The following is a 14,852-nucleotide window of genomic DNA, read 5'->3' on the forward strand; positions in this document are numbered from 1 at the left end:
AATGACACATGCATGGGGAACAGCTTGAACTCAGCTCATCTAATTGCAAACACAACTTTTTCTCTTGAGGAAAAAAAAAACAAAACTATCCCAAATAATTTTTTTTTTTTCAGTCAATGGCACATACTACAGTCTCCTGATTATCTAAACACAGAATGTCACACCCCTCTTTGGAGACAGAACAAAAGAGAAGGCGGGAACAGTGAATCACATTAATCTAAAGTAACTTTCTGTAGCTTTTACCCCACCCAGATTCTTACCATTCTCTCATATACCCAACTGCCAGGTGAATTTCCTAGAGAAAGGCCATCAAGGAATTACTCCCTGCTCAAAAAAACCTCAACACTGCTCAGCACCTACAGGTTCAAATCTAAAACTTACAGAGACTGAATTCACCACCTTCCACCAAGTAGCCCCAAATAACTTTCCATTCTCATTGCCCACAGAATTGAACTTAATATCCCTCCCAACATCTCCCAATTAATAGACCTCACTTCAGTCCACAAAAAAATGCCATGCTTATTCTCATCTCTATACCTTCTGAATTATAAACCTGAGGACAGAAGCCATATCTTCCATTTCTTTGAGTCACTCTTATGATTGAACACAGTATTTTACAAAGATAAATTCAATAAACAACTGATTACTACCTATTTAAACATATAATATTAAATCTCTGAAAAGTATTCCATGTATATAAGAAACATGTTCCAAAGTTTAAACAGCGATCTGGGACCTAACTCAAAGTTAAGCTCTAGTATTATGTAAGCATCTGAATTCTGATTTTGCCAGATGAAAGCAGTCAAGAAAATATTAATGTAGCATATGAGCATGGAATGCTTGACCAATTTCAGGTCATCCTAAGAAAAACTTAAGCAAATTATTTCCTCTATTTAATTTATATGATAACTGGCTATTTCATTTGTATTTGTCTTAAAAAAATAATTAGTGAGATAAACATTCTTTATGCTCAAAAGTTGCAATGGGTCAAAGACACTAGACCGGTACCAGAAGAATTTTGCGTTCATCCTCAGTGGTCTCTGTCCTAACATATGTTCGGTTAGCCTGGGGACTGACAGATGTCTCATATGATGGTACCATGGGAGACCCAGATCGATCCAGTGACAGGTTAGTAATGCTGGCTGATCTGGAAATAAAAACAGAAAGTGAAAACACAGTTGTAAGTTCTTCATCAATAAACAGGATTACAATGAAAGTTCATTTTTAAATAAATGGTTACTTGCCAATGTTAAGGGCACTTTTAAAAGTAGTTATGATGGTTATGTATGATACTATCATTGGGGAAGTTGGGACAAGAGTATCCAGAAATTCTCTGCACTATTATTTCCAACTTCTATGTTAGTCTGTAATTATTTCAAATTAAGTTTAAAAGAAAGTCATTATGGACCTAAGTGTCCATAGAGAGATGAATGGATAAAGAAGATATGGCATATATATACAATGGAATATTACTGAGCCACAAAAAGAAACGAAATTGAGTTATTTGTAGTGAGGTGGATGGACCTAGAGTCTGTCATACAGAGTAAAGTAAGTCAGAAAGAGAAAAACAAATACCATATGCTAACACATATATATGGAATCTAAAAAAAAAAAAAAATGGTTCTGAAGAACCTACGGGCAGGACAGGAATAAAGACGCAGACGTAGAGGATGGACTTGAGGACACGGGGAGGGGGAAGGGTAAGCTGGGACGAAGTGAGAGAGTGGCATGGACATATATACACTACCAAATGTAAAATAGCTAGCTAGTGGGAAGCAGCTGCATAGCACAGGGAGATCAGCTCAGTGCTTTGTGATCACCTAGAGGGGTGGGATAAGGAGGGTGGGAGGGAGATGCAAGAGGGAGGAGATATAGGGATATATGTATATGTACAGCTGATTCACTTTGTTATAAAGCAGAAACTAACACATCACTCTAAAGCAATTATATCCCAATAAAGATGTTTAAAAAAAAGTCATCATGAAAAAACTACAGAAAAAAAAATTATAGATTTAGTTCATACAGCAGTAATATCTCAAAGGAATAAATACAAACTCTTCTTAAAATGCTGAAAATTAGGGTGTTTTCTTTTTTTTTAATTGACAAATACAAAGCATCACAGTCTAAATGCAGAAAAAATCTTGCAGATCAGGCATGGGAAATTATGGCCCACAATCCAAAAACTTTTTGCATAACCACTGAACTAACGAGTTTTTTTTTAGTTGAACATCTATAATATTCTGATGACAAGAAACCCCCTAATTTTGAACCCCAACTCAGCAAAATCATCCCCCGAAAAAGAATTCCTTTCTTCTCATTAGTAGACCTATGTTAAAAATATTGTCCTCAATTATTATTTTGAATTTGATCAATAGAAAAAGTAGTGAAAATTTATTTCCTCTCTTGGTATATAAGTACTTACAAAATATCCTTTTTTTTTTAACACAGGAAAAAATTGTATTTCTAAAGTTTACACTCAATCATTAGGTAAGTGTAATATCAATAAGTTACCAGATAAGTGACTTGCAAATGAAATATCAACAGCAGCAAGCATTTACTTATAAATAAATTTTAACTAGAAATTTAGTTAGCTTCTACACAGAAAAAATGAAACCCAATTTAGCTTCTATATAAAGGATAAAAGGCAGAAGCATCTACAATGTGTTCAAGTCCCTCCCAGGATGTATTTTCCCTCATTTGGTCTCACAGAATCCTACTGAATATGTACAACTACATCCATTCTACAGATAAAGAAATCAAGAGTCAGAGATTAAGGAATTTGTCTAACTCAGCTAATAAATAACAGGACTGCCATTCAAACCAGGTCTCAATTGAAAACCTATGTTCTCCTAGCATAAAGATACTCGTAAAATAATTTAAGAAATTATCCACAGGTCTGTAACAGGTTTAGGCAAAAAAATCATTCTTAATAAGAAACCCTGATATCAAATAAACATAGTCTATAAACAAGACTTTTTAAATAACCAGTTCTTCATGGGTTTTTTTTCCTCTTTTTTTTTTTTCTTCTTCATGACTTGGCATGTTCTTTTAGTGAAAAGTTGCCACTATGTCTTATTCAACCAATTAAAGTCTCTTGTCCAATATGTGCTTTATCCATGCATTCTTCTTCTCTAAAAGTCCATCATCCCTACACATATTCTGATATAGTGGCAATGAAAGTAAAAGAAAATTAGTCAATTTTGTTGTCAAATATTCAAATAAGTAGCCTAGTGGTAAGAATGCTAGCTAAAATTTTATTTAGAGACAGTACTCACTGACTAAATTACATCTTTCCTAAAGACATACATCAATATTAGCACTAATTCAAAACACACAGAGATACACTGTAAACTAGCAGAGCTATCTCTACATTTGTATATGTGCCAACAGGAATCTTGGAAATTGTCCCATCTTTTAAAAAACTGTCTTGACTTCACATTCTTCTAGTGCATTCCCCTGCTTCAGTATAACAAAACTCGTCTCCAATTCTTCTTCCACTTTCGCCAGATCCCCGAACAACCCACTGAAATGGCCTATACCACTGTTATTGTTAAATCCCATAATCAGTTTTTACTCCTCATCTCATTTGACATATCAGCAGGATAACTCCCTCTTCCCTGAAATACAATACTTTCTTCACTTGGCTACTAAGACAACACACTCTCCTGACTCCCTTTCACCTTATCACTAGTCTCTCCTTCTCAGTCTCCTTTTCTGGTTCCTCCTCATTTCCCCAGTCTCAGTCCCTGGTCTGCACTTCCTCACTTTCCACACTCACTCTTTTGATTATCTCCACACAGGTTCATAGTTTTAAATACCATCCACATGATAACAACACCCAAGTTTATATCTCTGACTTATACTCCTCTCCTGAACTCTAGATGTATACCTCCAACTATTTGATATCTCAGTTGGATGTCTAGAAGGTATCTCAAATTCAACATGTCTAAATGTTCCTCCCCTCTTCCCCATATCAATAAATGGCAACTCTGTCAACTGCTCAGGCAGGAACAAGGCAAGGATGTCCTCTCTTAACACTTATTTTCAAAATCATACTGGAAGCACTAGCTAATGTAATAAGAAAAGGAAATAAAAGAAATATAGAATGGGAAGGAAGAATTAAAACTGTCTTTCTTCACAGACGGCATGGTCATCTGTGTAAAAATCTGAAAGAATCAACCAAAAAAACTCCCAGAACTATAGCAAGGTTGCATGATGCAAAGTTAATATACAAAAGTCAGTCACTTCCCTATATAACAGCAATGAATAAGTGAAGTTAAAAATTAAAACACAGGGCTTCCCTGGTGGCGCAGTGGTTGAGAGTCCGCCTGCTGATGCAGGGGACGCGGGTTTGTGCCCCGGTCCGGGAGGATCCCACATGCCGCAGAGCAGCTGGGCCCGTGAGCCATGGCCGCTGGGCCTGCGCGACCAGAGCCTGTGCTCTGTGGCGAGAGAGGCTGCAGCAGTGAGAGGCCCGCGTACCGCAAAAAAAAAAAAAAAAAAATTAAAACACATTACCATTTACATCAGCACCCAAAAAAATGAAATACTTAGGTATAAATCTCACAAAATATATACAAGATCTGAATGAGGAAAACCACAACACTCTGATGAAAGATATCAAAGAACTAAATTAATGGAGAAATAGTCATTGTTCATGGATAGGAAGACTCAATATTGTGAAGGTGTCAGTTCTTCTCAACCTGATCTACAGATTCAATACAATCTCAATCAAAATCCCAGCAAGTTATTCTGTGGATGCTGACAAACTGATTCTAAGGTTTATATGTTGAGGCAAAAGACCCAGAATAGCCAGCATAATACTGAAGGAGAAGAACAAAGTCGGAGGACTGACACAATCCAACTTTAAGACTTACCATAAAGCTACAGTAACCAAGACAATGTGGTACTGGTAAAAGAACAAATAGATCAATGGAACAAAACAGGGAGCCCAGAAACAGATCCACATAAATATAGTCACTAATCTTTGATGAAGGAGAAAAGGCAATACAATGGAGCAAAGACAGTCTTTTCAACAAATGGTGCTGGAACAACTGGACATACACATGCAAAAAAATTAACCTAGACACATACCTTCTACCTTTCTAAAAAATTAACTCCAAATGAATCACAGACCTAAATGTAAAACGTAAAACTAACTCCAGAAAATTACATAGGAGAAAATCTAGATGACCTAGGGTATGGAGATGACTTTTTGGATACAACACGAAAGCATAATCCATGAAAAATTGATAAGCTGTACTTCATTAAAATTAAAAACTTATGCTCTGCAAAAGACAACAGCAAGAGAGTCAGCAGACAAGCCAGAGACTGGGAGAAAATATCTGCGAAAGACCCATTTGACGAAGGATGGTTATCCAAAATATACAAAGAACTCTTAAAACTCAACAATAAGGAAACTCAGTTAAAAAATGGGCCAAAGCCTAGACAGACACGTCACCAAAGAATGTATACAGATGGAAAGGATGGAAGCATATGAAAAGATGTTCAACATCACATCGTTAGGTAAACGCAAATTATGAGACAGCATTATACACCTATTAGAATGGCCAAAATCCAGAATACAGATGACACCAAATACTGCCAAGGATATGTAACAACAGAACTCCCATTCATTGTTGGTGGGAATGCAAAATAGTACAGCCATTTTAGAAGAGAGTTTGGCAGTTTCTCACAAAACTAAACATACTCTTAACCACAGGATCCAGTGATCACAATCCTTGGTATTTACCCAAATGAATAAAAAACATATCCATACGAAAACCCGCACATGGATGTTTATGAAGCCTTATTCATAGTTGCCAAAACTTGGGAGCAACCAAGATGTCCTTCAATAGGTGAGTGGATAAATATAACCGTGGTACTTCCAGACAATGGAATATTCTTCATTGCTAAAAAGAAATGAGTTATCGAGCCATAAAAACACAAGAAGGAAACTAAAATGCATATTACTAAGTGAAAGGAATCAACCTGAAAAGATTATATACTGTATGACTCCAACTATATAACATTCTGGAAAGGGCAAAACTATGAAGACAGTAAAAAGATCAGTGGTTGCCACGGGTGAGGCAGGGAGGGAGGGATCAATAAGCAGAGCACAGAGGATTTTTAAAACACGGAAACTATTCTGTACTTTACTATAATGGTGAATATATGTCCTTATATATTTGTTTAAACCCACAAAATGTACAACACCAAGAGTGAACCCTAATGTAAGCTACAGACTTGGGTGACAATGCTGTGTCATTGCAGGTTCGTCAGCTTTAACAACATGCCTCTCTAGTGTGAGATGGTTATAGTGAGGGAGGCTGTGGGGAGCAGGGGGATATGGGAACTCTCTGTACTTTCCCGTCAATCCTGCTGTGAACCTAAAACTGCTCTACAAAGTGAAGTTTATAAGTTTTTTTTGAAGTAAAGGATGATGTCTGCAACTTACTCTCAAATAGTCTAGAAAAAAAAAGTAACAAAGCAAATGGGCAAAATGTAAATTAGTGAACCTTAATGAAGAATATGTGAAAACTTATTTAACTCTATTACTTGCGACTTTTTTGCAAGTATAAAATATTTTCAAAATAAATAAAAAATGAAACTCGCCAACGGCTTCCCATCTCACTCATTAAACGACAAAGCCCTTACAATGAATTGTAAGAAGGTTCTACTCCTGGCACACAGGACTCTTTGTTATTCCCTGCCAGGCATGTTCCCTCTCAGAAATTAGCGATTCCCTGTTTGCTTGGTAAACTCTTCTACAAAATTTCCACATGGCTTACTCCCTCACTTCCTCAAGTCTTTGCTTAAACATCACCATCTCTGAGGTCTTCACTGACCACACTATTCAAAATTCCAACCTTGGGACTTCCCTGGTGGTCCAATGGTTAAGACGTCACCTTCTAATGCCAGGTGGCGGTGCGGGGGGAGGGGGGGGTTCAACCCCTGGTCGAGGAGCTAAGATCCCACACACCTCACCACCAAAAATCCAAAACATAAAACAGAAGCAATATTGTAACAAATTCAAAGACTTTAAAAATGGTCCACATCAAAAAAAAAATCTAAAAAAAAACACAAAAATTCCAACCTCCTCCCCTATTCCTTATGTTTTCATATGCTTTAAATTTTTGTTTATTTGATTCACTGTTATACAAGTACCTATTAATTACTTGTTGAAGAATAAACTGAAAGTATGTTAAACCATGGTGAGTCAGATATCTAGTTCTTCAGGTTTATAACCACTTACCAATTGATTTTGTAATGACTACTTTTGGTGGGGAGGTGTGGATGTTAGTAACACTCTAGTAAGTTGAAAAGGAGAAGGAAGTGTGCAGGTATAGAACAGTTATGGGCTATTATTTCAAGGAATTTGCCTAAGAAAATAAATTGAGACTACAGATAACTAGAGGTAAAACACAAAGGAGGGGTTTTGTTTGTTTGTTTTTAATAGGTAAGACATGAGTTTGTTTAAATGCAGACAGTAAGGAGTCAGCAGAGAGAAGTGAAAGATAAGGAACACTAATAGAGAAACTAATAAAAACTAGTAAGGGATGAGAACCAGAACACAAGTGGAGAACCAGAAGTAAAGAGAAAGCATGAGCTGCAACTGTAATCAAGTTGGTAAGTGATGTTAAGAGTTGAGGACATCCTCGTCTGTTATCTCCCCTCTTTGCTGTGTAACTGAAAGAGAGGTCACCTGTTAAGCGTGAAGAAAGAAGGAATGAAGTTTCCGAGATCTGAAGCCAATAGAGAGTAGTAGAAATGGCCACTGAGAGAATGCAAGTGACAGCTAACTAGCAAAAAGGAAACGATAGTTTAGTTCAGCTTTTAGAGCTAAGAAAGTGTATAACAATCAATCCCCTCCATTTTATGTCTGTTCTTCTCATTACTATAAAAAAGAAAAACCAGACACAGAACAGTGTTTTCATTTGGCAGTTTACCTATTTCGAGCAGGAGATTTCCCAGCGTCCTCTTGAACAGATACAAGTCTTGTTGAAAGAGCATTATTTGAGGAGTCTGGATGAATCAAACTATAAAGAAAATAAGAAAATACTGAGATGATTTAAGAGAGTTACAGGCAAATCCAATTTCAATAAAATGCTTTAACATTTAAAAGCAGGTTGTTTTTCTGCAATAATGAGCTTATGGGTCATTTTTGTTCTCTTCTTTTAGTTGAAGTGGAAATAGGATGGTTTTTGTCTTAAGGATATCAAATACCAAAAAAGCGATAAAGAGAGTTATATTAAGTATAATGGGTGTCAATAAAATAATAAAATTGGCTGGATGAGTGACTTGTAGAACTCCTTCTCACATCACATATACAAAATTGAAGTGCTTTGAGGGGGGCCGGAATCCTGAGTTCAAATACGTTATTCTCAGTCCCCATAACTAGGTGGAATAGCACTGCAGAGTCACACAAACCTAGGTCCAAGTGCAGGCTCTACCTCTTACTAGTTGTGTGACCTTGGGCACGTTACTTAATCTCTCTGAACTTCAGCACCCACATCTGTCAAAAGGAGAAAGTAGTGCCTACCACAGAGATATGATGGCTAAAAGAGAATGAACATTAAACTATTAGCACAGAACCTAAAGTTATTCTGCCTTTGACATCTATCCGGCATCTCCCAGGAAGCTTTCAAACCTGGTTTGTTTTATTAAATCACACTTGCCAATTCTGGGCTCACACAACAGGGCCAGGCATCCACATGGCATTGCTTACTGAAGTAAGAAATGAAGAATCCCTCTCCTTTCTTTCTTGTTCATTAAATGCAGAGTCAATCTTTAAAACTTATAAAATATATGTAAGGTATAAAGAATCAGGATGCCACAAACACCAATGCACCCATGGAGCAATTTAAGAAAAAGAACATTACCATCAACTTTGAAGTGCTTGTTCCCCTGACCCAATCCCATTCCCTTCCCTGCCCTCAATGAAACTACTGTTGTAAATTTTATATTTATCATTCTCCTCCTTTTCTTTAAGTTTACCATGTTTGTATCCCTAGACAGTGTATTCATTTGTATATTTTTGAACTTTCTATAAATAATCACGGGCTATATCATATGTGACTTTCTTTTCTCCTCCACATTATATCCCCGAGATTCATACATGTTGAATGTAGGTATAATTCATTCATTTTTTACTTTTGTCTAAATTCATTGGTTACCTATTAATTCCTCACTCCATTAAGAGGTAACTGAGAAAATAACAGAAAGATGCTACTTAAAACTTCAAGCACTCTGACGTGGCCATATTTGGTACGATGCATGAGAAAATTATTTAGCTAACGAAAAACAACCAGAAACTGATGAATCTAGGATTCTAATTCAAACAGTTCCAGGTAAAGAAAGAGTAACATCCTCCACAACCAGACAATGTAGCATATTTAGACATACAAGAAGAGATGAAATGTTCCTCAGGAAGGAAAAAAATCTAATTTCATTTGCAAATATTATGAACACAAATCTTATGAGCATCCTCCTTCTCAAAGAAGGCTACGTTAGAAATTATTAATGGAAATAACTTCTGTTGTTTATTCAACAAATATTATCAGGATCATATATACGCCACACACTGTTCTTGGTGCCAGGTGTAGAAGAGCAAACAAGAAAAAGTCTCTCCTCTTGTGGAGCTAACATTCTAATTAGTCAACATTATCACTATCCATAAACATCTTCTGTGATCCTTCCTAAGGCAAGCTGAGAAAAAAGGAGAAAACGGTGTATTTTCAGGAAACAATTCAAAGAAGTTAAATGTTAACTTAAAGCACCCTTAGGTCACAAGACTATCAGTATTTATCAAATATAAATAAAATTACATGTAAGTGACAGTACCTTTGCCAGGCAAAATCATCCTCTAAAAATATGTTGCGGCTGGCTTTTCTACTCCCTACAGGTGTTCGGGGTTCACTCGGATCAAGTACAGACACAGAGGAAGGAGAATCTGAAAGAGCATTCAAGTCTTCACCAATGGAATTACTGTCTGTGGAATGAGCATAACTTAAGGCTATTTTTCTACAGTATGTACAGGCTCGGAGGTCCCCTAGGAGGAAAAAAAAAAAGAAAATTAAGTAAAAGATAACTAACATATTACTTACCAGAACACATTAAACCCTTGGGTTACCAGTTAATCTAATAACAGGAACCATCCTCAAGTAAAGACTATCAAAAAAGACATCTTTTAAAAGTAAAGTAACTTTGTTAGCTCTGTTATATATTTTAAAAACCATCATTATGCAAAATCCATCGAGGTATCCAAATTATCTCAAATATTTATAACAAGAAAATATGACTCAAGGTACTAGAAAACTCTGCTAAAAGAATATTCCTCAAGGTCCTAAAAATGAAGTAAGGGATCTATCAGAGACAGAATGTTCAAGAAAAAAAATTTTTTTAATTGAGTATATAAACCAATACAAATAGAAGTAACACTTTTTCCCTAAATAACAAGTAAGGAGGAAAATGTTATTTAGCTATCTATATGAAGCCATGAAGAGTGGTCTCCACAAGGGGGCACAGTTTTAAAAACAAACTAACAAAATTGGCTTACAAGCAATATGAAATATAGGGGGGGAAGTATAAAGGAAATTCTTATAGTGAAAGTAAGGGTGGAAATGAAATATTCTTGGGAAGACAAACAATAAGGCTATTTAATAATTTTAAATGCATCTTTTTTCAGGATGCAGTCCTGCCCAAATGTAAGTTTTCATTTCTACCCTTTCTGTTACAATTTTTGTGTGATTCTGTAACAATTTAGTGTACTAAAAAAGGAGGTAAGATAATTAAACTTTACTAATAACATGTTACGTAACAATTCTACCATAATTCTTTTTACCATTAACATTTAGAGAACTGAAGTGACATGAACAAAAGACTTCTGAAAGTCAACTGTACTGTGTTTTTACCATAATTACTACCAAGTACAATAAAGGGTCTTTTATTTCTCATTTTAAGAAAACTATTACATAGTACTCAGCTTTATTAAATTATGCATGTATTTTAAGCAAAGTTACATATCACTTGTTGTGTTACTCATTTTTAACACCATGATTCAACAGATGAATCTAAAGAACGATATCTCCAATCAAGAGCCCCTCCAAAAAAATTGAATTCCAGTCCAGGATAAATGAGAGTGCTAGGACATACTACCACCGGCTGACCAAAGTAGAATTGTAGTAAGGAGATGAAATTACTTCCTGCAGAAAGGTTCTTAAGTTGCCATAACAAAGGCTTGGTTCTTACACTGTAAAGGAAATCTCCCTTCATCGTTCAGCTGTTAGAATGAAAATGATCAGATCAATAAAGGGAGCCAACCCAGACCAGAAAAGTTCTCATTTCCTGAAGAATCCTCACCAGCAAGGGCCTACTGAGCACATGCCTAAATTAAAGGATGTGGTAAAAAGGTCGATGAGATACAGTCCTGCCATCAAAGAACTCAGTCCACTGGGGACAAGAGACACATATAATCAGAAAGTTGCACAGCAGATACAGAGATAGCACTGCTACACCACTATAACTTAACATTCATTGATCTGTTTCTATGTGCCTAGGTATTCTAGGTATTTATTCGCAGCCTGGATATACAATTGTGCCCAGAATTCATTGTCCCATCTGCAACGGTTAATTTTATGTGTCAACTTGGCAAGACTGATTATTTGGTCCAACAATGGTCTAGTTGTTACTGTGAAGGGTTTTTTTTTAAGACATGATTAATATTTACCATCTGCTGACTTTAACCAGATTACCCTCCATAATGTGGATGGATCTCATCCAATCATTTGAAGGCCTTATGATCAAAGACTGAGGATTCTTTAAAAAAGGAAAAAATTCTGTCTCAAGTCTTATTTATTTATTTATTTTTGGCTGCGTTGGGTCTTCGTTGCTGTGCACGGGCTTTCTCTAGTTGTGGCGAGCAGGGGCTACTCTTTGTTGCGGTGCACGGGCTTCTCGTTGCGGTGGCTTCTCTTGTTGCGGAGCACGGGCTCTAGGCACGTGGGCTTCAGTAGCTGTGGCGCGCAGGCTCAGTAGTTGTGGCGCACGGGCTTAGTTGCTCCATGGCATGTGGGACCTTCCCGGACCAGGGATCGAACCCGTGTCCCCTGAACTGGCAAGAGGATTCTTAACCACTGCGCCACCAGGGAAGTCCTGTCTCGAGTCTTTAAGACAGAAATTCTGCCTGAGTTTCCAGCCCGCTGGCCTATCCTAAGAATTTCAGACTTGCCAGCTCCCTTAATCACTTGAGCCAGTTCCTTAAAATAAATCTTTCTTTCTATATAAATGTGTGTGTGCTGGGGGGGGTGGCGGGGAGGGGCGTAAATACCCTATTAGTTCTGTTTCTCTGGAGAACCCTAATACAAATTTTGGTACCAAGAGAAGTTCTAGAGCAACAAAATCTTAAGGTTGAATTTTCTGAATTCGTTTTTGGGTTTCTGGAATTGGTTCTCTAATTAGATTTAAAGGCAATAAGGACTCTATTTCCAGTGGTAAAGAGAATGCTGATAGTCCACGGTGTGATGGGGCAACAGAGTCACGTAAGTATCACCTATGGATACTCCTAATCAAATACTTATAAGAGGCAAAGACCTGACTTACCATGTACTGCACATCTTAGAACATTTTTGTCAAACTAATGAGTATGAGATTAGCTGCTCCTAATTGCACTGGACAAAAAGGGAAAAGAATGACATCAGGAATTCAAATTCCCAGCTCAAGAACTGTACAATGTACCTCAAAGTGTCTATGTCTTCCCTGAAAGAACCATACACAGCTGCAGAACTGAGACTGCTGAAAATCAAACCAAGAGTCTCATCATGCAAGTGACTGAACCACAACACACACTGAATCACTTAACCTTACGGTGTGTCTATTAAAGTTAGGGCATTGATTAGAAAGGAATGAAATCCTGAAAACTGGAAGGGGATATTTGGGGAAGCTGGGAACACTGAACTGCCAACTTCTACTTAGTCTTCTTTGCGAGTAGAAGTAGCCTTTCCACCCTGTCTGAGATTAACCCTGCTTTGCCTGAAAAGTTCACAACGGCCTCCCATGAGTTAGCTGCCTTGCAAGACCCTGCTTATTCTCCTCAGGACCCACTCCCACTACCCTCTTTGCTTCTAGGCCTATAATAAGACTCAGGTCCCCTGAAAGGAGAGTTATAAAGTGTGACCCATGAGGAAGTACACTATACTCCAAAAGAACTACATGATTTTTCCAATTTAGACAAACAGAAATCCAGGGAATATGTGTGGGAATGGCTACCAAGGGTATAAAATAATACTGGAAAGAACATAAAGTCAGATCAAACTGGATCTATTGATATGGACCCACTAAGCAGAGATTCTGGATTTAATGTTATAGCTCAAGGTGTTCAAAGGGGCTCTAACAGTCTGGTTAACTGGTTGGTCGGCTAAAACATGGACCAAAAGTGTCCTATACTAAATGAAGTTGAAATGCCAGAATTACCCTGGAATGCTATAAAGGAAGGGATCCAAAAGCTTAGGGAGACTGTTAGGAGCAGATTTACCAAGTAAGATCTGCTCGCTTGCCCCAGGAGGATCCAGGGGACATACCTTTCACCATGACTATGAGAAAAAAAATTTGTGAGGGGAGCCCCAGCATCCCTGTAGAGCTTTGCAGTCACCCATTATAGTGGGAACTGCTGGTGCTAAACTGGGAAATCTAAATGCACTGGGGACCACTGGATCCCAGGTTGGCAGGGGCAGAGTGGTGGCATTTAATCGACAAAGACAAGGTAGGCATGTTACCAGAAGAGACATCAGAGACAAAGCTGTAAGCAGAATAGTGTAACATATACAGAGATCTATGACACATCTGATCATGGTGTTCCTAAAAGTAAATGGGCAGTCTTCTAAACTCTTACTGGATTTGTATAAGAAAAAGAGTTCTAGATCAAGTGAACAAAACTCAAACTTGAATCAAAAAGAGTCATGACCCCTCAACCAATTCTCAGACTTAAGCCATTTACAGACCCAGAATTCCTTGAATGAAGGGAGGCTGCGTCACCTTGAGGAAGGGCCCCACTACACTGCCAAAAAATGTATACTGTTTATCTTCCTAAAAGGCTTCCCCAAAGGACCTAGAGCCTTTCACCAGAGTGACAGTGCATTGAGAAAAAGGTAATAGTCAAACTTTTAGGAGATGACTGGACTTTGGCACTGAATTAACACTAATTCCAAGAGGCACAAAATGTTACTATGGTTTTAAGTCAGAGCAGGGGCTTACAGAGGTCAGGTGATCAACAGAGTTCCAGCTTAGGTCCATCTTACAGTGGGTTCAGTGAGTCCCCGAACCCATCTGTGGTTATCCCTCAGTTCTAGAATATATAACTGGAATAAACATACTCAGCAAATGACAAATCCCTACATTTGTTCCTGACCAGTGGAATGAGGGCTATTATGGTACTTCTGGCCTCCAGAACTGTGAGACAACAAACTTCTGTTTGTCCTAACCCATTCAGTTTGTGGTATTTTGTTAAGAAAGCCCTAGGGAATCCATACACCAACCATATTAACAAGATAGGATTTTATCCTATAGGTAATGAGAACTCTGAAAGGGTTTTATGCATGGGAATTTGACATGATCAAATTAGCATTTAATAGGATACTGACTAGAGTATGAAAAATGAATTTGAGATAGGGAAAAACTAAAGGTAAAAAAATCTTTTAAAAGCTGCAGCCATAATCTGGATGAAAGATAACTGGGGTCTGAACTCTGAAGCAGTTTAGGTTAAAAAAAAAATCTTTTTTTTTAAAGTGAGTAAGGCCAAAAGGAAGATCTACATGATAATAAAAATAACATGAGAGAGATACTAACAGTGTTCTCAG

General features: G+C 37.4%; 1 protein-coding gene across 3 annotated transcripts in view; it reads right to left on the reverse strand.

The window, feature by feature from the left end:
• The window catches only part of PIKFYVE (phosphoinositide kinase, FYVE-type zinc finger containing), a 77,456-nt gene that overhangs the window by 51,360 nt on the left and 11,244 nt on the right, over positions 1–14,852 (reverse strand). For all 3 annotated transcript variants that reach the window (XM_082657669.1, XM_082657670.1, XM_082657668.1), the window contains exons 7-9: positions 9,844–10,051; positions 7,950–8,039; positions 1,009–1,147 (exon numbers count right to left, since the gene is read on the reverse strand). In XM_082657669.1, coding sequence (XP_082513795.1) covers positions 1,009–1,147; positions 7,950–8,039; positions 9,844–10,051 — 437 coding nt within the window. The remainder of the gene's footprint in view (positions 1–1,008; positions 1,148–7,949; positions 8,040–9,843; positions 10,052–14,852) is intronic.

Source organism: Grampus griseus (assembly GCF_964374135.1).
Source record: "Grampus griseus genome assembly, chromosome: 7".
In the NCBI taxonomy this organism is placed as follows: domain Eukaryota; kingdom Metazoa; phylum Chordata; class Mammalia; order Artiodactyla; family Delphinidae; genus Grampus; species Grampus griseus.